This window comes from Rhinoraja longicauda, chromosome 21 (assembly GCF_053455715.1).
Source record: "Rhinoraja longicauda isolate Sanriku21f chromosome 21, sRhiLon1.1, whole genome shotgun sequence".
NCBI classification, from domain to species: domain Eukaryota; kingdom Metazoa; phylum Chordata; class Chondrichthyes; order Rajiformes; family Arhynchobatidae; genus Rhinoraja; species Rhinoraja longicauda.
This window is the reverse complement of record NC_135973.1, coordinates 19,091,656-19,116,315: the sequence shown is the minus strand read 5'-3', so window position 1 is coordinate 19,116,315 and position 24,660 is coordinate 19,091,656. Positions and strand designations below refer to the sequence as shown.

The 24,660-nt window shown below is 41.4% G+C and overlaps 1 protein-coding gene across 3 annotated transcripts in view; it reads left to right on the top strand.

The window, feature by feature from the left end:
* The window catches only part of rab11fip3 (RAB11 family interacting protein 3 (class II)), a 77,159-nt gene that overhangs the window by 2,117 nt on the left and 50,382 nt on the right, over window positions 1–24,660 (top strand). For 2 of the 3 annotated variants that reach the window (XM_078417950.1, XM_078417949.1), the window contains exon 2: window positions 21,176–21,281. The exons of the other annotated variant lie outside the window; for it this stretch is intronic. In XM_078417950.1, the coding sequence (XP_078274076.1) occupies window positions 21,176–21,281 (106 nt within the window). The remainder of the gene's footprint in view (window positions 1–21,175; window positions 21,282–24,660) is intronic. 3 annotated transcript variants of the gene reach the window in all.

The window sequence follows — 24,660 nt, the reverse complement described above, 5'->3', positions numbered from 1 at the left end:
TTGTGTTTCCATTCTCGGTGTATATGACAATGAAACTGAGATGGGGTAAGGCAGGAAATTGGTAGTGATGTGAAGATTGAAACTGGTGATTTGCAGCACAGCTGTGGGTCATAAGAAAATGTCATGTTTACGGATTCATTTTAATGGAACCTGATTCATTTTAAGATTGTGGTGGAGTCAGTGACAGCAGACCTATTGAGAAGGGAAAGTGCACCAAGCCACAAATATCACTTATGTCATTTTTGATTTGAACAATTTGTGGGGTGGTTGTGACAGAAACTTTGTCAAAAGTTCAAATATGGGAGTTTCCTGAGGTGAACAGAAATGGGAGGTAGTGCCATTTTCAAGGACAACTTTATTTCTTGCTTCAAGTATAACTGTAACAAGTTTTTGGCCTTCAATGATATCCCTACTGAGAAGCTTAGCCTTGAATACAATATGTATTTGTATCTGTTGCATATGTATAGGAACTTGGCATACAAGGAGGAAATGGGTTCCTCCATCACATCACGTTTTAAATACTGAATGCCTGATTGTCGCAAACTGGACAACATGTAGCATGGGGTGTAATGGCCATTATGTGCAGGAATCTTTCTGTTCAGAATGAGTTTAAAATAATACAGGGGAAAAAAATTGGATGCAGGTAATTCTTTGGGCAGGAACGTCAAGGCGCCCTTGTACAGGGTCAGAGAAAATTTGTTTTCATTGGCACAATGCAGTTGAAGGGAAATCTTTCCAATGAATGGTGTTCATTACTTGCTGTTCAAGGAGCGTTTTAAATGGGATTGAGGTCTTTATGAAAGAGCATAGTCAAAGAGTAACACAGTGTGGAAACAGCCCCCTCGGCCCAACTTGCCCACATCGGCCAACATGTTCCAGATACACTAGACACACCTGCCTGCGCTTGGTCCATATCCCTCCAAACCTGTCCTATCCATGTACCTGTCTAACTGTTTCTTAAACATTGGGATAGTCCTAGCCTCAACTACCTCTGCTGGCAGCTTATTCCATACACCCACCACCCTTTGTGTGAAAAAGTTACCCCTCAGATTCTATTAAATCTTTTCCCTTTCACCTTGAACTTGTGTCCTCTGGTCCTCGATTCCCCATCTCTGGGCAAAAGATTCTGTGCATCTACCCGATCTATTCCTCTCATGATTTTATACACCTCTAAGATCACCCCTCCTCCTCCTGCTCTCCAAGGAATACAGACCCAGTCTACTCAACCTCTCCCTATAGATCAGACCCTCTAGTCCTGCTAACATCCTCGTAAATCTTCTGAACCCTTTCAAGCTTGACAATCTTTCCTATGACATGGTGCCCAGAACTGAACACAATACTCTAAATGTAGTCTCACCAACATCTTATACAACTGCAACATGACCTCCTAACTTCTATACTCAATACTCTGACTGATGAAGGTTAATATGCCAAAAGTCTTTTTGACCACCTTATGTACCTGCGACTCCACCTTCAAGGAACCATGCACTTGCTCTCCTAGATCTCCCTGGTCTACAACACTACCCAGAGGCGTACCATTCACTGTGTAGATCCTGCCCTTGTTAGACGTCCCAAAATTCAACACCTCACATTTCTCTATTAAATTCCATCAACCATTCCTCAGCCCACCTGGCCAATTGATCAAGATCCTGTTGCGATCTTTCACAAGCATAGAAGAAAAGATGTTGAGGAATGTGGTATTGGCAGCTATTGTGAAGGTGCCGTATAGTCTAGATGTCACCCCACACAAATTTATTTGAGCTGCTGTGGGTTTGGAGAAATAGAGAAGAGATATCAGAAGTTTAAATTCCAGGGATAAATGGAGCTCAACCTTGTAGTAGAGTGGTACTGGATATTGGCATGACAGGTTGTCAGTCGAATGATGTAGATTGGGTAAATAGTTGTAGCAATGTACCTCTGTCTAGTGATGTTCACAGAGGTGGGCTATGTGTAGATGGCAGAATGTATTTAATCAATTCTCGTTGTAAACCGTGATGCCTCAAAGGAGAGTCCATTGAAAGCAAGTTAGTCTGTGCATCATTCACATGGCAGCATCTATGTTAAGTGGGACGGATTTATGTAACTTTCTTTCCAATATACAGGTCCTCCACCAATTTTCCGGCACCCTTGGTTCCAGTCTTGCTGGATTATCTGTTTTGCCAGACCAACAGAGGTCTTGTCCTCTGAGAGGAGTCGGAACTGTCCACCTGGGCTGCAAAGTTTTCGTCGAAAGTCGGCTATGGGAAAGGATCTGCCGGCACTGGCCGGGCTGAGGTTCCAGAAACCAGGAGGCAAATGTCAAAATTACCTCTAATCTGGACACTTCATATGCACCCCTGGTTGGGCTCTGTTTATTTTTTTAAGACCAGATGACACTGCCTGCTTTAACTCGCTCCAAATCCCTCTTGCCCATTACCCTCTCACTCACTGGCTTATGTGGATTCCAATTACGTTGCATCAATTATTTTTGTAATCACTTGCCATGCATCCTCCAAGGCTTCTGTTCAGCTCTGATTCTGGCACCTTGGCCTCCCCCTTGCCCATCATTAGCAGCATTTGCAAAAAGTAATTTGTTCCTGAGCCTCTTGCCCCTTACTTTAAGGTGCTCTTTGAAACTTACCCCATGCAAATCGTTTGGTCAATTATCCTAAGATTTAGTATGGTGTCATGGAGGAATGCCACAGATATGTGGTGTCAAATTTTGTTAATGCTTCTGTGAAACACCTTGAAGCATTTAGCTGGGTAAATATACATTTGCTGTTGTTGAATGACTGGCTGTTGCCATGGCCATGGAGTTGTGACATCATTTGAAAGGCCAGTTGGTGCAGCAAGGAGCTGCCATCAGCATGGCCAGAGCGAAGGTTATGCTTGGCCTATTTGCTTGTTGGAATGTGTTGCCTGTCAATGGTGAAACATCTGCCTTGCATTTTGCTAATTGTATTGTGAAATTCTTCACATTTGGTGTAAGTTTTAGAGCTATTTTGATAACGGAATAAGTATTTTTGAAAATTATCATAGAAAATGTAACCAGAGGTGCTGAAATTCAGCTAGGTGCTGAAATTCACTGCCGATGCTGGAAATCCAAGTACAGAAACTGCTTGGCAACTTCGGCATGTCTGGCCGCATCTGTGGCAAGGCAAACAGAATTAACGTTTCTGATAAAGGGGTTTCAACCTGAAACAGTAGTTTTCTCTTCCCATGGATGTGGCTGGCTTTTGTGTTGTCCAGTCCTTGGCTTCGTGGCTTGAACTTCATCCTCTTGGCTGCAATGACCCATCATTGTGTGAAGCTCAGTAAGATCCACTGTTGTGGTAATGACGCTGAGCTGATGTTGCCATTAAGAGATATTTTCCAGGTGTTGGGTAGTTTCTGTGATCTTTGTTTTTTTTTGGGTTATAATTCAATCGCAGATACCTATCGATGTGGTCGGCAAGAAAAAAAAGGACAAAATATATAATCTCTTGCTCAATTTTGCATGCCCTTCTTGAAGTGTCACAATCTTGGTGCTCAGTTTGCATCGTGTGCCATTGGAAAGCAGGGAACCAGAAACTCAAAGTCTTGCCTGTAGTTGAAATGCAAAAACCCATGGGTGCCGAAAATATTCAGAGAGGGTGCAAGTGTGCCATTCTGTACAACTCGAGATGCTGCATATCAGGTATAGGCGAGGTAATACAGCTCTGAAGGATATCTAAATGATGGGAGAAGTTGTTTGAAGTCAAGTTTACAGATTTTGGCTGAATTGGTGAACTGAACTAGTTACGTCCTAATTGGTTAGTGTCAACCAGAGATCTAAGCTCTAATGCTTTTGGTAAAGAAGTGTGTGCAGTGTACATTGCATGGAACAAATTGCTAGTGCTATTGACCTAGAATTATCACAACCCATTGCCAAAACTCAAACATTGTATACCATCGCCAGTGTTGTCAGTCTGCAGGTCACTCTTGAAAAAAGGAGACGTGTGGAAATCTGAAATGAGAAGAAAGTGCTGGAGATTGTCAGCAGGTCCTGCTGCATCTGTGGAGAAAGCCACAGAGTTAACCTTTTGGGTCAATGACTGCTTCAGTGGTACATTCCTTGTGTTTAGACGCGATGTATTTGAAATTTTGTGCAATGTCTGAATGCAGCATAACTCACTACAGTGCTTTAGAAATTCCTTGCAGGTAGCTCCGCTGAGCCTGCTGCAGAATAGCTGATTGCTTTATAAATCTGCAGTGCAAGTGGATGTGTTGATTCTGTGGAGCCACTTTACACCATCAGTTGATCTCCATAACCAGTGGCAGATATTTCCAATTTACACACTGTTGGCCTGAATCAAGCTGGTGACACCACTGGCAGAGTGGCTCCTGTTTCGTTTGAGATCAAATCTTCTCTGAAATCTTTTTCCTAATGTTGGTAGGAGTAGGTCATTCTGCCATTCATTTCACAACAGCATATAGTTCTGCACGACTTTGCTGCAGTAACTCCATATCCATTGATTCCCATAGCATCTTAAAAATCTATTGATCTTTGTTAAATGTACTTAACAACTGAGCCTCCACATCTTCCCTGGGTAGACAATCCAAAACTTCAAAAATCTCTGGGTGAAGATATTTCTTATTTATCCTGAATCGGTAACTCCCTTATTTTAAGACTTTGATCCTTGTTAACTGTCCACCCAGCTGGGGGAAACATCAACTCTGTCAAGCCCCTTATGAATATTGTACATTTCAAAAAAAATCTGATTTTTCTAAACTCAAGTACAACCCTAGTTGTGCTCCTGCTGCAAGTAGGGAGACTGACCTGGATACTATATTCCAGATGTCATCTCATCAGAACCCAATATCATGGGAACAAGATGTTTCATGGGTTAGGATAGTCTGTTCCCAGAACGGGATCAATGTGGGACACAGATAGGTTAAAAAATTGGATCGGCTGAAATTGGTCACAACTGTTCACAGAATTGTAGTTAGTAACCATGGGCATGATGATCATAAATGGATGTGAGACGGAACCAACTGGTCTCTCTGGTTTATTTTCAGTAAAAGATGCAACAGGGCCATGGATGGAATGTCTTCAGTATGGTATCTTCAATTCAGCAGTCTGGCACCCATTCTCCAATTCTGCATCGTTTTTTAAAAAAAACTTGGCGAGAGTTGCCTGTGAAATGTCTTTCTGTGCCCTTTTTCCAAACTGTACTTCAGCAATTGGAAGTAACTGAAAGATCTAATTATAATCAGGGAAGCCACGGGACCCAACTTGGAATGTTAACTGTTGCTGTTTGATTATCTGGCATTTTTTTAAAGTTGAGAATCTCACAGAATCCAAAATGATGGGCAGCATGCAGTTTGTGATCAAACTTGTGACATCTCTTTATCATATAATGTTGTTTGGACTGCATTTGTTTAATTTTCCATTGTCCATGAATGGAAGCATACTACAGTCAACCTGTTTAAAAATAATCTGAATATAGATTGGCCATAGTCATTCACCACAGCACCAGGCTCTAAGGCCCACCATTTCACACTGACCCACCCTAATCCCATTGGCCAATACTTAGTCAGTGGCTTTTTAATCTTTGAAGATTCAAATGCTCACTCGGGTATTTTGAGCACTTCAATTGCCTGTGTGTATGTCACAAAACTAGCTTGAAGCATTTGAGGGCGAGAGGATTTTTGTCCAATAATGCTTGAGGATTTTGTACCTGTCTGATATAGTCGCAATCAGCATTAAGTGACCAGACTAGTTTGGTGAGCTCATTTTGAAGGAATGTATTTCCACATTCCAGAAGAACTGTCTCTATTTCATCCCTCCCTCTCCCCCCTCCAAAAAATAAAAATTCCCAGATTATCAGGTTGCACTCGATTTTCTTGACTGATTTTTAAATGATCATGCTATGGAGTGGCCAAATCAGCCCATCTAATCTGTTTGTGCAATTAATCCATCCATTCACTTGCTCTCATATCCCAATTAAATTATTTCCTTTTTCACCCAACTCCATTCTGAACACTTATTGTGTCTGATACTATTGCAACCCTGACCCTAACCATTTGCTTTGTTTATAATATAAATGCTTTTGTTTCTGCCTTTAGATTCTTTTGCCAACAATCTTTGTTCCATTTTCCTGAGGTTTGACTGCTCTGTTTACTCATCCCACAGCATTAGATAACCTTCCCACTACTGCAACAAGCAGCCCTTTTGCTTTTTGAAATGTTATGTGTAATTTATGTATAAATGTTTCTTGTTTCTGCATCTGTGCCTGTGAAGCTTTTCCAGGCAAAAATTTTCAATGTACCTGTACTTCACCTTGCTTGTGCATGTGACAAATTTAAGATTAATATATGTATTTCCAATCTGCTGAGATGCATCCATTGAGTTGTAAATTCCCTTCTTCCGAATCAGGTTGGTGTGCCCCGATAATCAACTTATAAATGTGAAGTTTTTCTTTTTGACATGCAAATAAAGTAGGACATGTACTGTAAATGGTAGGGTGCTAAGGAATGTTGATGAACCCATATCTTGGTGTAAGGGTTTTAGATGAGGTAGAATTTATAAAATGCATCTAAAGGAAGGAAGGGACAGTACTTAACCTTTTATTAGAGCCATTGTGTTATGAAACCCCTGTCAGTGAGCAGGCCGTGGGCTTACCTCCAACATCATTGGAGGCCCTCTGGGGGCTCAGGGGTCAGCTGTGGGAGGTGTCCTGGCACACAGTCAGCAGTGGCAGTGAGGCGAGTGATGGCGCATTTGCAGATCATGTCCGGACCAATGTGTTGGTGGAGTGGGCCGCTAGAGGCCCTGCAACAGCCTGGAGTTCAATTGAATCAGGTCCTGCTCCAAGGTGCAAAGTGCATGAATTGGACATGGCCTACAGCGGCACAGAGCGATGGAGCAGTGGTGGAGGACACCGACAACATCACTTGGCCAGGCTGACCCCTGCAACTTTGATCCAACACCATTGCCAGGATAACTGGCCTTTGAGGCCAAGTTAAGACTGCATTTTAACAACTTTGAAACTTGAAGGATACAAGATGCTGTTGGAAAATGTGGCAACTGTTGTGTATTGCCTCAGTATAATCTACTGTTCTTGCACTCTTCAACTTAAGAATGATTGTGCCTATGAATAGTAAGATTTTTACTGAACTGTGCAAAAAAAGGAATTTCATTGTACCAAGAATAAAGCACCATTGAGGATTCCACCATTGGTGGAATTGTATGTGAAGGATACACTGACCATTATTCGGTAAGTTTCAGGGTAGCCATGGGAAAAGATATGGTTGCTTTTTTCCCTCCTGTGACCATTACTCATTCCCTTTCCAGCTGCATGTTCTGGAGCTGCTGGGTTACCTGCTCCTGAAAGGTGTTGCCCATAAAGCACTTGTCGTCTGCCACAATGATGGCAGCTGTTGCTCCATCTCCAAAAGTCTGAGCTGTGGACAATACTTTCTGCACTGGAGGTTTTGTAGTACATAATGTACATTCTATGATCTTGGGTGGCCTGCCATGGCATTTAACTCCACTAACCATGTACCTAAAATACTATTCATTTCATTACTTGCCCTCAAGGAATGTTTTAATTTTCTGTTCTTTGTGTAAAATGCTTGTTGATTTTTGATTTTTTTATTAGAATTTTCTACAAATAAAATTCTTGGCTCTTTTTGAAGCAGTTTTTTTTATTTGCTTGACTGCAGCTGTCACCTGACATTGCTTTTTTCCAAGCACCTGATGTTTATAGCGATTGAGATCACTGGCGGTGGATACATGGCAGAAATGTGGGGAGGGAGGTGTTGCAGTTCTTGTTGGACCTTGCAGCCTCTGTTAATAGCTGCCCATGTACTTTACCAGGAGTTGCTTGCTTGCAAACTTTGCAATGCCCAGTGCTACCCCCCGTTAAGACCTTTAGCACTTGCATTGGGGATGCAAGAAAAATAGCTTGGTTATATTTTCACTTGATGCTTTTTTGCATCCATAATTATTGAGTTGCTTTTCACTAATTTTTGTGACCTTCTTCCTGACTTGTACATCTAAGTTCCTGTGGTACGGAATAATGGTTCGATTGAAAGATGCATGTGGAGGACTTCTGCACTCCTTGCCCATTCTGCTTGGACTGTGCTATATAAATCAATTCCCCTCTGCTTCCTAAACTCTGCACTTGGTTCTCTCGTGTGCTGCAGTGATGTCCTTTACCTGGCTCCCTCCCACCCTACTAGTTACACATTTTCCCCTTCAAATTCATGTTGACTGGAACTAATCCTGTTAAGTTCTCACTTATCAATTCCTTGGAAATGCAATCTAACATTTTCCTAGCAAGTAGTGTGATGCATTTGGCTTGAAGTCCAAATCTTCCAATTTGGGCCTTTGGGGCACTTGGATTGCTTCTATAATCTGAAGAGCACAATAAGGTTGGCCTAGTTTTTTATGTGAAATAAAAATTGGATGTGAAAGATTGTAAGGTGCTAATGGTACACGGTAGGACGATCAGTCCTTTGGAGGAAAGCACGTCTGAAACATAAAGCTGATCATCTATTTTTAAATACTTGCAGATATGTGGAGGTGTTCCATGTTTTCTATTTCACATCAATATCAGCCATTCAAATAAGTTTTTAAACACTAGTTAAAATATGTTCATAACTATATATTTTAACAGTTCTGAAGTAATTTTTAAAAGTGCATTGTCATCTGTAGCAGCAAATATTTGCAGTCAATTTATAATTACACGCTACCACTCATTGGACCTGAATTTGGGTTTATTTTAGAGATTTTATTTTCCCCATTTACAAAGCTTCTTTGTGGCTGCCTTTGTTTTGATTTAGATTTCATAAATTGATTCAGAGGGATCGTGCTGCGCTATTTTCCATACCTTGGTAGCCTGTTAATCTGACTAGAAAGGCAGGTGCTGGACTTGCTGTGGTGAGGGGGGTGGTTGCAATCTGATGATTAGAGCCCCTGATATTAAAGCGAGATCTGTTGGAGATCTGCCAAATTTGGAGCTCCTTATTTGGTGGTTGACTATTGCTGAGGTGGCGGGGAGGGGTTCAGAACAATTAAAGCTACTGGACTGATATCCTAAAGCTTGACTGTTGATCCAGCAACACCAGTTTTAACCCCAGCACAGCACCTGGGTGGTTTCCATTCATTTGGATTGAAAAGCTGCTATCAGTAAAGGTGATCATGAAACTCCTGGATTGTTTTAAAAACTGAATCAGCTGGTTGAAGAATATATTTCAGTGAGTTTGGCCTATTTGTGAAGTCAGGCCACAAATGTGTATAACTCTTAATTTCCTTCTGAAATAGGGGCACAATTGTGTGCCACAGAAAAAGGCTCTTCGACCTACCATGTCAATGCTGACCATTTGCCCATTTCCATATTAGGTCTGTATCCTCCCATGCCTTGCCTTAAAACAGTCTAGCAAAGGCCATTTAAGGATGGGCACCAATCCTTGTAAGTCGATGAACACAAACAAATCTAGCTGTCAGAATGAATATCTCTCTTGCTGATCACACTGCATGAATTTTAAAAAAAACTACTTTTGAAGATCCCTGGTGAAATGTTATTGTGGTGGAGCGATAGAAAGCAGAGGTGATGCTAAATTAGCCAGGCTCTGGAAACGGACTGAAGCTGATTTATGTTCCCTGTTCAGTCTGATTCTTTTGAAGCTTTGCTGACTGTTTCAATTGCTGCATGACTACCCAGCAAATGACTGACTTCAATGGGCTCTGTGGCTGAAGAGCTGCAAGTGGCTTTTATCTTGGATTTGGCTTGACAGGATAGCAGCATTCCTAACAGTTCTGGCTCCACTGAGCTATTTGGAGATTAGTTGCATTTGGTGATGCTTCTGTATTGTGAGTTTGGATCTGAATCTGGGAGTACTGAAAGTAGCCCTTGGCAGTGTACTGATGGGAAGATGCATCTACATTGTCGCAGGCATAGAGCTCCTACAATAGCAAATAAACCTGATGCTGGTGGATTCCTGCATCTGATGCAAGGGGAACACAGGACAGGTGAGCGTGTGCAGAATTCTGGCTGAGAGTACCAGTCTGAGATTGGGGTGGCAGGTTCCATTTTTTATATTGTGATTGATTGTTTGCAGTGCGAGTGTTATTGTATATGCGGTTGGAGTATGTTGAAATTTGTGGCTGTGTCCCATGTGTTTTCACTTGATAGCTTGTCTATCACTTGGAGTACTTCATTTGAAAATGCATTTGGGAATGACAGGAAATAAAAATAATTGAATGTAGATTCAGGAAAAGTTCTGGGCCTGAGCTGTTTTCAGAGATTTGGATTGGCATTTATTGTGGCGCAGCGGTAAAGTTGCTGCCTTGCAGCGCTAGAGACCCGGGTTCGATCCCGATGGGTGCTGTCTATACGGAGTTGGTACGTTCTCCCCGTGACCACGGGGGTTTTCTCCGAGATCTTCAGTTTCCTCCCACACTCCAAAGACGTACAGGTATGTAGGTAAATTGGCTTGGTAAATGTAATTGTCCCTAGTGTGTATAGGATATTGTTAATATGTGGGGGTCGCTGGTTGGTGCGGACCCGGTGGGCCAAAGGGCCTGTTTCTACGCTATATCTCAACTAAACTAAATGTGTATGGGAACTTAAATTCTGTGTGGTTTGCAAAGATGTGAATAAGAAATGTCAATGATACTTGTATCAAAAGCTCTAGTCTGAGGAAATGTGACTTCTGGGATGTCTGACCTGGATAAGGAAGCACTTCATTTGTATGATGTCTTTGAATTTTACACTTTTTAAGACCCTTGCACACGAGACACTAAGAGGGGCATTGTCTGATGTGGTAGCACAGATTGTAATGGTTGGCCTGTGTTTCTTTAAGAATACATTTGAAGTTTGAGATTAGATTCCGTATTGTATTTGTTTGTGTCTGCTTCAGATGCTACTGAATGAGGATACAAGCCCCTCCCATGAAATGGCGCTAACCCCCCCCCCCCCCCCCCAGTCCTGTACAGTCTACCAAGTTCGTGTTATTTCAAACTGCATTTTTAAACTCCATGTTTTCAATGAAAGCCACTGCCATGTCTCTTGAATAGCACCTTTGTGTAATATGTTGGGCAGTGTTATTCAAATAGTGCTCTACTTCAAGAATTGGGTGACTTTTTCAGATATTTGGGGAAATAGTGGTGAAGTAGCAGCATTTATGACTGCTGTGCTCTCTACAGATGTAACCAATTCAATTAAAATGAACTTTAAGTTGAAGTTGCTGAAGGTCAGGCCTTGTGGAGAAAGATGCTGTTAGTGTTTCAGATTGCTAATCTTTCATCCGTCAATAATTATTCAGTTACAAATTGGGTTAACGTATCTATCCATAATGGACATGAAGTGTGACTCTTTCCTTCTCAATCTGATTTCCTTTTTAACGGATGTTCCACTTTTCCTATTGTCCGACTCTTAATACAAAGGTAAATTATTGGGTAGAGAGCAAGTGCTGGAATAACTAAGTCAGTCAGGCAGCATCTCTGGAGGATGTGGGTAGGCAATGTTTCAAGTCTGGTCTGACGCAGGGTCCCAACCCGAAATTTATTGTGGCTGATTTTCATCTTTAAATTTCGTTATCTTTTTGCTGTTCTTGCTCATCACATGGAGTGATTCTTTTGGGATTTGGTCATGTTTTGTGAAAATGAGTTGCTCACCTTGGATTTCAATCTCAAGACTGGTTTTCCAGCATCCCCTCCCCCCCCATGCAATTCCTTTCAACTTGTATTTATTGTTCAGGTATTGTTTTGGTCACTTACCTGGCTGCTGTTTTGTGCGTTCAACAATCCAGGTGCCATTCTAACATTTTTTAAACTATGCCTGAAATTCTTTTTCGCAGTATGTGTGGAAGGAGAAACAGAGTTAATATTTCACATCAAAGACCCTCTTTTAGAATTTGGGAAAACAGAGGGGCGGAATCAAAAAGACAAAGGGAATATCTCTCATCGTGTGAGGTCAGGGTTGGTGTCGTGATAAACTGTTTTGTAAGTTGAACTACTCTTCCCTCAAGTGTAAATTATAGGGTAATTAAGTCCCTCTTGAAATAGTGCCCTTCTAATTAAAGTAATTCTGCACCAAATTTGGAGAATAAATTGTCATTGGAGAGGAAGCAAGTTTGAGCCAATCATTTGTAAAACTACATTTCATTATGTGTGAGCTTCCAATAATTGTTATAACAAAGTTTTATGGATAACTGAGTATTTTATTCCTGAGGAACCTGCATGGAGCAGGCTTTGACAGCAGAATCTGTGCTGAATATTTTATTTTTATTGTGACAAATAACAAGCAAATTGATTTAAATACAGAAGTGCATTTACCAGCTAGAGATTCTGCATTTTACCCAATCAGTTCCCAATCGAGTTTCTGGCTTGGCACATTCCAGAAGCTGCAGCTGAATTAAGTGTAGGGTGGAGAAAACTAGGATAAATTGTTGGCTGCTTTGTTAGGTGGTTATTGAGTTCTCAATGGGTGTTTCTGATGAACAGCATAACCAGCATTTGTGTTCCTGGGTTTTATTACATAATTGTTAACCTAACCATAATGATGAGGTACTGCTGTCAGTGAATAAATAGGTTTCAGTGAGGCTCTTACATTAACCCTTTAGTTTCTGGTAGTTTTGTGGTTTAAGTGATGCATATACAAGTTAAGAAGACTAGTTTAGTTTATTATCACGGGTACCAAGATGCAGTCTAAAGCTTTTTTGTTGCATGCTATTCAGTCAGCGAAAAGACTATACATGATTACAATCAAGCTGTCCACAGTGTACAGATATGGGGTAAAGGAAATCAGTAGGGACTATGTAGGATCCACAAAAATAAATGTTATAATTGCATATTTCACTGCTGCTCACCTCGCACTCAACCTCTTGCACTTGGTGCCTTTGCATATTCCTCATTGTACCCCTCAACTTTCCCATGATATTCTTTGTCTTCACAGCAAGCACCTCCATGGCTTCAGATTTGTCTTTGTCTTGGATACGCTTGCCTCTCCCTTCATATCTTTTCATACCAGATCCCAAGCTTCATACCAGAACCATTCATTTAAAAACATTAAAGTAGATAAATCTCTGGGCCCTGATCAGATATATCCAGGAATGCTGTAGGATGCTAGAAAAGAAGAGGTAGTTGAGGCAAGGACTATCCAAACATTTAAACAGTTACAGGTACATGGATAGGATAGGTTTGGAGGGATATGGACAAAACACAGGAAGTTGGGACTAGTGTAGCTGGGACATGTTGGTCAGTATGGGCAAGTTGGGCCAAAGGGCCTGTTTCCACTCTTTCACTTTATGACTCTCTAAAAATGTATACAAAACAAGAACAGCGCTTTAACTTTTCAGACATTCCCAGCATCTATACATTCCATAGTGTCGTGTGGTAGTGTTCACAAGCTGTCCTTAAACCAAGCACTCTTGCCACTCATGTGGGTGATATCCCTTCCCTTGTTTGAGGGGTGTCTAAACCAGAATCTACCCCTCAATTTCCCATAGCGGGAGGACCATAGACTGTGGCCATCCCCCTCAGAGCCCTGCCGTTGGCTGCACCAAGCTTCAGCGAGTCCCTCAGCTCGTGGTCCTGCAGTCTGGACTGGACCAGCTGGCAACATTCCCTGCCGGTATCCGTGACTAGTGTGTGTCAGGGCTCTGTGCTGGTCCCGTTGCTTTTTGTCATTTGTATCAATGACTTGGGTGAGAATGTACAATGGTTGATAAGTTTACAAATTACACTAAAATAGGTGGTATTTAATGCTTTTATTGTTGGACTGTGTTTTTGGGGTTGTGTAATTTTAATGCTTATTTAATGCTTTTATTGTTGGACTGTGGGTGACTGAATTTCGTCCAATATTGGATGACAAATAAAGCTATCTTGAATCTTGAATCTCTTGAATCATAGATGGTAAAAAGTTTTAAAATTACAGCAGCAAAACGTTGATTAGCTGGGTAAGGGGGCTGAGGAGTGACAAAGTTTAATTTGAATAAGTGTGAGCTGTTTCATTTTGGGAAGGCAAATGAGGGTCGGACATTTTGAAGTAGGGACCCTGAAGTACAGATACATAGAATATGTGGCGTCACAGGTAAACAGGGTGGAGGAAAAATGTTTTTGGCATTCTGGCCTTCCAGTAAAAGCATTGTTTAAAAATTGGGACTTGCGTTCAATTTATACAAGGCCTCGCTGAGAATGCACTGAGTATTGTGTTCCATTTTGGTCATCCTGCTATGGGAAATGTGCCACTAGCCTAGAAAGATTGTACAAAAGATTCAGAGGTTGTTGCTAGGACCTGAAGAACTGATTAAAGGGAGAGGTTGGGCCGGCTAGGCATTATTCCTTGGAGTATAGGCTGAGGTGCGATTTTATAGAGATGCGTGAGAGGCGTAGGGTGAATGTACAGTCTTTCCTGAGGTTGGGAAATTAAGAACTAGGGGTCAGAGGTTTAATGCAGGAGTGGAAAGATTTAATACGAACCCAAGGGGTAGCTTTTTCCACTTGGGCGGTGGGTGCATGGACCAAGCTGCCAGATGAAGTGAGTGAGGCAGCTACAGTAACAATATTCAAAGGAAAGGTTTAGTGGGATTTATGGGCAAAATGCAGGCAAGTGGGGCTGTTTAATGGGACGTCTTGGCCAGCATGGATGAGTTGGGCGAAAGGGCCTGTTTCTGTGCTGCATCATTCTTTGGAAGCAGCAATTTGCCCTTTGAATGCACCTGGCACCAATCAAAGTGCTCTCATTTTCTCCTTGCATTTCTGCAACTTTTTCTCTCACATTTGCCGTTCTACTCCTTAATAATTTTTACCATTAAATTCCCCCTTGGTGTAGGTTGCAGTAGCTAATCATACCTTTGGGATGTGGGGAAAAACTCCACAAAGTTAGTTTTGTGGATACTTGTTTCAGTTTTAATGTCCCAGGATCCATTTAAAGGCGCAGTAGCTGTCGGCTCTGTCTCTGAACCCCCCCCCCCCCCCAGCTCTCATTTTCTGTTTGGGGGGAATGTTGGCAGCCATTACATCAACCCACTTGCCCCTCTTCTCCAATCCTTTATCCTCCTAGTTGGAACATTTTTCCTTCTGCACCTGTCGTCTGCTGCTTACCTTGCTGCTTTCCTCTCAGCCTTAAAAACAAACTGATTTAAAACATTAACTTTTCTCCATTCTGCTATCCACTTGGCTTAATGCCCACGAAAGCATTTTAATATCCATTTGTGCATAATGAGCACTGCAGAAATGTCTTATTGTATACTCAGCTGTTTTAGGCTGCGGGCTTTTGCTACATTTCTTTTAGGTTGGTTCATATAGTTAGTCTTTTATGTGAAGGGGATCTGAGAACTGTACCATGAAAAGGAGAGTTGTTCTACTTCTAAATGTAGAAAGCAGGCAGCAGAGACCTCGCCCAAAGTGTGGTTGCACAGACTCCAGGAAACGAGGCATCCTCCCACCACCTTATAACTCTGCTTTTGCATTTTTCCACATGGCTTGGATTCTTTCCAGTTTTTAGTGCTATTTGCTGCATTTAGTAGTCAGTGGAAACTATGATTCATTGACACCAAGGACAAATTTAGAATTGTTAATTTTCTGGGCATGACATTTGGAGCCACTTTTACGTGGGAAAAAAAACCCACAGTTTTGCATAGTGTCATGGAACTGGTGTGCAACAATGCTGAGAACTGTCTCTGGAACTAACACGTTACAATGCTGAGAACTTATCCTGCTCTCGATATCTTTTCCTTTGCTCTACCTATTGTACTTGAGTTTGGCTTGATTGTATTTATGTATAGTATTTTCTTCTTTCTTCCCCTTTCTCCTCGACCATAGAACCAGCTAATCCCCATCTACTACCACTCTCCTCCGCCTAGCAGAGCTGGTTCTTACCCTTAATAACTTCTCTGACTCCTCCCACTTCCTCCAAACCAGAGGCGTAGCTATGGGCCCGAGCTATGCCTGCCTCTTTGTCGGGTGTACACCCGGCCCCACCCCCGAACTCTACCTCCGCTACATTGACGACTGCATTGGTGCTACCTCTTGTACCCATGCAGAACTCACTGACTTCATACACTTCACTTCCAATTTCCATCCTTCTCTTAAATATACTTGGACTATCTCTGACATCTCCCTACCATTTCTGGATCTCACCATCTCCATCACAGGAGAATTTGAGGAAGGATATTCTTGCTATTGAGGGCGTGCAGTGTAGGTTTACTAGGTTAATTCCTGGAATGGCGGGACTGTCATATGTTGAAAGACTGGAGCGACTAGGCTTGTATACACTGGAATTTAGAAGGATGAGAGGAGATCTTATCGAAATGTATAAGATTATTAAGGGGTTGGACACGTTAGAGGCAGGAAACATGTTCCCAATGTTGGGGGAAGTCCAGAACAGGGGGCCACAGTTTAAGAATAAGGGATAGGCCATTTAGAACTGAGATGAGGAAAAACTTTTTCAGTCAGAGTTGTGAATCTGTGGAATTCTCTGCCTCAGAAGGCAGTGGAGGCCTTTCTGCGTTCCGCAGAGACCGTTCCCTCCGTAACTTCCTGGTCCACTCGTCCCTTCCTACCCAAACCACCCCCTCCCCAGGCACTTTGCCCTGCAACCGCAGGAGATGCAACACCTGTCCCTTTACCTCCCCCCTCGACTCCATCCAAGGACTCAAACAGTCTTTCCAGGTGAGACAGAGGTTCACCTGCACCTCCTCAAATCTCATCTATTGTATCTGCTGCTCTAGATGTCAACTTCTCTACATCGGCGAGACCAAATGCAGGCTCGGCGATCGTTTCGTTCAACACCTTCACTCAGTCCACCTTAACCCTCCTCCAGTGCCATAGTAAGGCCCACCGGAAATTGGAGGAACAACACCTCATATTTTGTTTGGGCAGCTTACAGCCCAGCGGTATGAACATTGACTTCTCCAACTTTAGATAGTTCCTCTGTCCCTCTCTTCCCCTCCCCCTTCCCAGTTCTCCCACTGTCTTCCCATCTCCACCTATATCCTTTCTTTGTCCCGCCCCCCTGACATCAGTCTGAAGAAGGGTCTTGACCCGAAACATCACTCATTCCCTCTCTCCTAGATGCTGCCTGACCTGCTGAGTTACTCCAGCATTTTGTGATACCTTTATGTATAGTATTGTTCAATTTGATTGGCTAGCATGCAAAACAAAGCTTTTCACTGTACCTTGCTGCATGTGGCAATGGTAAACCTAAATATGCATGTAGACTGAAACTTTCCAAACAATAAATCATTTAGTACACATTCAAATTGTTTTTTCCAATCATAGATGGAGAATGGAAGTGACAATTGAAGTCTGTACCTAGGCCATAGACTTTTTTCCCCAATTTTATTGAGAGGAAAAAATTAGCCAGAAAGGACCGGAATAACACAGTTCCACATTAATAGTACTGTTGATTTGTGGCTCCAGCAACCCAGACATGACCCTTGCCCAGAGTCCTATCTGTGTGGAGTTTGCATGTTTTTCATGTGACTATGTGGCTTTGATTCCTCCCACATTCTAAAGGGTAAGTAGGTGGCAGTGGAGCTGACGGGCATGTAAGAGAATATGTCACGGGGATATAAATGGAGGATTAGAACTAATGGGAATGTTCTGAGAGTTAGCAAACTTGATGTACAGAATAGCCTCGAGTATAATGAAAATATCAAATGCAAAGTGCTAATGTGGTGTTTATGTTGGAGCCACAGCTATGTGTCCTCGGCAAAGAATCTGCCTGATTTCAGAGGATTTGGTGATGTAGAGACAGCACAGAAATAAGGTAGATTGGTATAATTGGATCTTGTAAGACTAGTGAAGCAATGATATGCCAATTATGCTGTCATTGGAAGACCTTGTGATGTTCAAATTATATGAATGTAATAGCAACAGTAGGAAAAGTCAGACCCCTGGGGAAAAAGGTTCTGACTGTTTACCCCAGCTATGTGTCTCATAATTATATATATATATTCCTCTCAACCACCGCTCCACATACACAATCCGAGTTTGTCGGGCCTCTGTACTTCAACCAAACAAATACTAAGATTAAATAATTGCTTTTGTTATAAATGTTCTACCAGTGATTATGTCCTCCTAGTGATATGAGAGGTGTAAGAATTGAAAAAATGGAACAGGAGATGGGTCAAGGGTAAAGCAATGCAAAACAACTTTTAAAAAGGTGGTAGGCAATGTGAAGTCGGCTGTTTAGGGAAAAGGCAATTGAATATAAAAGGAAATAAAGTAACAAGTAAAAGAAGCATATAAAGTCATCGCTAACATAAAGACTAGTGGGAAGTAAGATTATCTTTAATGGAGTAGAATTGAGTCCAGGATAAACAAATTAGTGGTGAAACAAAGGATGGGTAAAGAGAACAGATGAACCAGCAGGAAGCAATTTTTCATTATTGCTGCCAATAAGTTCCTTGCAATTTTTACTTGAGAGGAATAGGGGAGTTGTATTTGGAGGATGAGTGATTGTTTAAAAGTACTATTGTGGCAGTGGAATATAATGAGAGATGAGAAGATTCATTTTGGCAGAAAGAATAGAAGAGGGCATTATTTGAACAGGTGAGATTTGAATATTGGTTATTGGAGAGAGCCGGATGGCCTCGTACAAGAAAAACAGGATGCGTGTACAACAAGTAATTAAGAGTATTGTAATGTTTTACCACAAAAATCGGTCTTCCTGCATTGGTGAGTCTACACCTGGAGTACTTGATGTTTTGGTATAATTTCAGAAAGGATTTACTTTCCTTGGGAGAGTGCACTGAAGATTAAATAGTTTGGTTTGTGAGCAAGAAGCTGCTTTGTAGAAACTCCATCTGGTCAGTCCCTCAATTTTACTACCACAGATTTTTGTTAAAAACATAAAAACATAACATTATAAAAACATAAGAACAGGAAAGGGGGGGGTGTAGAGAAGTCTCTGCTTTGCGCATATTTAGTAATTCGCCATCTACTACTCTCACAGTCTGCACCATGAGAAGTTCTAAATAAATAGTTGGCCACAATAGCTGGGACTATGCTTCCTACTACTCAGCTCTTTGAATAAGAAAACTCTGAAGAAGTTCTCACAATCTGGTCATTGCAGATAAAATGTTCAGTCTTTTCGGAAAAAAAAGAATGAATTTCTTCTTTTCTCTGTATCGGAAGTGGCTTGCGCAATATCTTGGTAGTATGCCCTTAGGTTCTGGACTTTCCGCACTAAAATTCAATCTTGTCGTATGTCCCCTATCTAGCACTCTAATCAAAAGTTACGCGTACTTGAATTAAATCATTCAGTTTCCTTAGGACTGGGTGTTCCAAATTTTCTCGCAAGGTCTTATATCCTGAATGTCTCAATATTTGACTGTAATGCCCTGACTGTGCAATTGTTCCTTTGGAAGGTTTTTCATATTATATATCGGAGACATCGTGTGCTTTGATGTTGCACTAAAACTTCAACGGTTAATCTAGATTTTCGTGATTTATTGTCCCTTTTGTAGTGAATGACAGGGTTATGGTTGAGTTATGCCTTGGTGATTCTTTTATCTCTTAACTTTCGAAAACCTAAACACAGGAGTGCTTTCTATTCTATTTGGGTATCTCTCTCTTTTGCCTGCATCACGTATTGTCCTGAGAGGTTTTGGTAGTTGCAAAGGTCCCATAATGTCCCTTTGTTTCTATCAACCAGTGCTCTGCTCATCTTGTCCCTCTCAGTGGCCTGTTTTGGATTAAAAAAATTCTGAATGGTGGTTTGAAAGAGCTCTGGGTAAAAGAGGATGTTTGAGGTCTTGCGCTGGAGTGGAAGTAAAGCTGGGATGTGAGATTGTAGAACATGGTGCTGGAGTAACTCGGCTGGTCAAGTAGCATTTCTGGAGGACATGGATAGGAATGAGATGATAGCTGGCCATCATTGATAGCTGCTTACTGTAATGGTCATGTGAACTTGGATGGCCTGCTGATTTATGAAATGGTATTTTCCCCAAAAGTTCATTTTTTGCTTGAGAAGAGCCCTAATATTTATCACTTTCAGTAGTAGGCATTTGATGCACATCTGTGCATGGATCGGAGATCATGCAATAAGATTGCATGTCTTGATGGTGCTTAAATAACAATCATAAATGTGTTGTTCTGTGAACATGCCACATGTGAAAGTTATCAATTTGAAACTTCTGTTTCCCTCTGCACTTGATCTGGAACTTTCCAATGATTTCTGTTTATTTCAAATTTATGTCGTATTGCATTGAGCAGAACTTGAGTCCTGATTTCGGGCCCAGCACATGTGCTATGGCCTTTCCACTTGGTCCACTCCATAATGGTGGGCCCTTTTCTGGACGGCTTTGAGCCTACATTTTATCATTTTATTTACCATTTTATTCACATGCAATCTCTGCAATGATTGCACTAACTGTTTCCATCTCCACACATGCAGCCTAATCCCAGTATTTCCAGTATCCTGTCTGTATTTCAGATCTGCAGAACCTGCAACTGTAAAATAAAAATATCTCAATTTGACTACAGTTCTTGTTTCTCAGCATCAAAATATTGGAATGCCTTGCTGGATTTGAGGGCAGATCACCTGCAAGAAGGTGTTTCTCCCCGCATGGGTTACAGCTTGTTATTCAACAGGCCACAGTTGGCAATGTATGAGATTTAGTTACTAGAATCTGTGTCTGATCTCCTTGCTCTGCAACATATTCAGTCCTCCCTGAAAGAGATGGGTGGCTTCCTTTCATTCCCCAAGCTAAAAAGTTGTGTATATTAATGATGTTGCCCGCAGGTGTTGGATGTCATGTGTCAGGTTATATGGGTTGTTTTGTAGGCATTTGCTTCAAATTGTATTACTTGTAGGAATGTGAAGTAGTTCAGACTAATATTGCCGGGCTTGGTCTGTAGAAATGGTCTAAATCTCTTGGGAATTTGGACATTCCCTAGCAGAACCTGTACAAGTGCTTGTCAATGTAATGGCACTCTGCGATGAACTCCAATGGTGCAAGTAAATGTCTGATCATATCTGCTCTTTCCCGGAGTCAATGCATGCATGGTGGGCTAAAGGGTCCTCGGTCCTGTAGGTCCTCTGATTTTCAAAGGATCCATAGTACAATTTGGTGGTGTATCTTTTCACTCACTACCTATGTGTTGGGTGCCCCAGATTTACCTGCTATGCGCTGTTGTCAGCTTTGGTTTTATATAGCTTGGGTCACACTGAGCATCCTTTGTGGTCTCTAATGTTTGGGAAATTTGTTTTCTCCTCAGGTAAAGGAGTTGACCAAGTACCTGGATCCTGCTGGTCTTGGGCTCATTGGCTTTGATGACTTCTGCCGTGGAATTGCTGCCATCAAGAATAATGAGAATAATGGAGGTAAGGAATGTGTGATATAAACTAACATAAAACTTGAATTGCACGTTACAGAAATCTTCTATTTTGTATGCTTCTGGTCAATTAATGATGCCATTATCATTAGTTCAAAATAACAATAAATAAAATGGTTTAGCTGTTACTGATGACTCCTACCTCATGAAGAATTCAGTGCAATAGCCATACAGCACACAAACAGGCCGTTTGCCCACCAAGTTTGCACTGACCATTAACTGCACATTTACAATAATCAGTACTGTTTTTATTCTCCCCAAATTCTCTGAACAAATCAGAGATTCAACTATGCACCAACACAAGAGGAGCAATTTACAGTGGCCATTTAACTTACCAACCCATACATCTTTGAGATGTGGGAGAAAATTGGAGGAAAGTTACATGGTGTAAGGGGTAACATGCAAGCTTCAAGTGGACCAGGCAACAACTCTACTTACTATGCTCTCCCATAGCTAGTTTATTCATAACTAAACCTGCTCACCTGGGGATTAACAAAATATCTGCTTTTAATCTTGGTTTTCCTATTCATTCCCGTAAACTGTTGCAATTTGCACAAAATGCTGCATTGCCGAAGAAGTGTCTTGATCCGAAACGTCACCCATTCCTTCTCTCCAGAGATGCTGCTTGTCCTGCTGAGTTACTCCAGCATTTTGTGTCTATCTTTGGTGTAAACCAACATCTACAGTCTACAGTGTAATTTGCAGTTTATTCATTGAATCGTGAATGTCCTGTATTTCCATGCTTGGGTGCCTACGTTGGCTCCTGTTTAAGCAACGGCTTGTTCCAGGTGCCTTCATGGACTCTTCCTACATCTTTTGCCGACTTGGTCCCTGCAACTTTCTCCAGTCCTACAACCACCAATATTTGTCTTTTGATTGTGGTTACTTGATTGTCCCAGAATTAAATTGCACGACCATCTGCAACTGTTCCTTTGGCTGCCTAACCTTTGGAATTCTCTCAAGATGCTCCTTGAATAGTACATTTTTGATCAAGCTTTGGTTAATCCACCAAATATGCCCATTTATCTGATGCCAAATTTTGTTTAACACATTTGTGACTCCTTGAGTGAGTTTACCACATCAAAGGGTACATCATAAATACAAATTCAAACTCCTGGGATTGGTGTTAGTTTAATATGCCAGATTAAGTGAAACTTCAGCCTTTGCAAAAAAAATGCTGTCCTACATTAAAATCTTATCACATAAGCTGTGTATGGTTTTTATCAAACATGAATGTCTAGTTTGCTTTTGCGGCAGTTGTCATTCTTTCCAGCTAGATGTTTATCTGTAAACACTGGACAGAATATTTTCTGTTAGCTTGCATACACTGCAGCTTCTTGCAGGCATTGAAAGTATTAAGTTGCTCCCATCTCATTTGTTAACTTTGTTAATAGTGAGTTAACTTTGTTTATTTTGTTTAGTTTATGGCCATCTCCTTCATCTTCATGCTTCACTGGGCTTTGGATAACTCCAGGAAAGTTCTAATTAAGGACTTTAATTACTTTAATTTTGTCATCATTGTTTATAGAAATCCCCAGGAAATTCTGAATGCTGCTGGGATGAAATGATTTGCTTCATCTGTTGATGTGCAAATTGTAACCTGTTCTGTTATTCTCTGGGTGGTCATTTGAATTGGCTAGTGTTTAAATTGATTTAATTTTTGTCTATGCCAAAACAATCAATTTTGAAAGTTTACCTTTACATTTTTGGATGGGTATTTCAGGGATCCTTTGGATTTGGTTGGCCAAATAGCCATCTCCCATGTCAATAGGGTACGAAAATAGCAGTGCTCAAATGTAAATGTTAATAAGCTTTAACCAAAGATACTTATGGGGTAAAGGACTTGTGCTTGCCAATTCTTGTCCTTCCTCTGTAGGTTTTGTGGAGGTAGTCTTGGCTGGATCTGGGGGATGTGATATTCTGCAACAACGTCCCTATCTCTTTCCCAATCTCCCCACTTCACAAACCGCCATGCTAGTGTGATGTAGAATTGAAGTGATTTTCTGTTTATTCCAGCTGAGAAGTTTTGCAGATACCATGCGTGCTATGAAATGACTTAAGAGCACCCGGCTGAGGTTGATTGGAGGACTGTCACTTCTCAGGCACCCCTAGGCTGCTCAACTCCTGGGCATGCAGCAATACCAAATCATATGTACCAATAAGTTGTCATAAGCTTGTGTGGAGTGAGGTCTGTTTCTGGAAATGAAGTTTCATGCTGAAATGAAAGCATAGGTGCTGGCTCAAAGGGCCGAATGGCCTACTCCTGCACCTATTGTCTATAAAAACATTGCTGTCATATTGGGTTAAATGTCCTGTGTTTTCCTGTGATCTCCTGGGAAGCATCTCAAAGATCCTTACCTGTAGATGTATCTTTTGGAAGCAGGATTAATCTGTTTTCTTGCTAAGTAGCCAGGACATGTTGTAATAGAACAGCAAAAACTGCAAGTTTGTGTGTATCCTCCCACTTCCTGAAATTAAGGTTAATCTACTTTAGGAAAGCTGAGTCCTTGATTTTCTGGGCAGAGCCTGAAGATTACACAATAAATCTATCTGATCTAGTTACTTTTACACTTGACCGGCATGATTGTTTTGGTCCTCTAAATCAGGGTATGACAGCATGCTGGTGTCCGCACGTGTCATGTTTCCTGACCCTTACTGGAAGCATGTTAAAATGTTGTATTGTGGATGTAGAGGCAGCAGGCACGGTTAGAATACCAGCACTCCATTGGAGGTCCATGGAATGAGCTATAACCCAGTGTTTGCATAGACTCCGTGCTGGAAGTAGATCGCATCAGTGTGGTGCCAATGTGTGTTCTTTGATGCAAGGCACTGGGAATGATGACCCCGTCACCTGCTGCTCTGTACAAATGTGATCATCTCTTGGAATTTGAGAACTCCACAAAAGTATATGACCTAGTATAAGGCTGTGTAGTTGGTTTGTGTAAACCAGAAGGTGGTGCAAACTTAAAGTGAGCTTGGACTGTTGAGATGAGGAAAGAGCTAGTCAGTTCGACTGCAGGATAATGTATGTTATTGTATATGGATGTGTTTAAAGGAGATAGGCATAAATACATTGCAATCCTGGTTTCATTTAATAGTCTGAGTGGAGGATACTGTAATTTGACACTGATAATATTCTCCTCCCCCTCCAAACCTTTTGATGTTTTCACTGCACAATAGCCTTGTTTCGTGATTGGCGCTAATGTTTTGACCCTAAATATCCTAAATATTATGGATATCTGGCTTTTCAGATTCTGAATGTCTTCAGGCACTGTCCATTGTATGAAAGCTGGTGAAATGCAATAGATTGGAATAGAAAGCTCTGTGCAGTCTCAAACGTTGAAACAAACCCTTTGGCCCAATTCCAC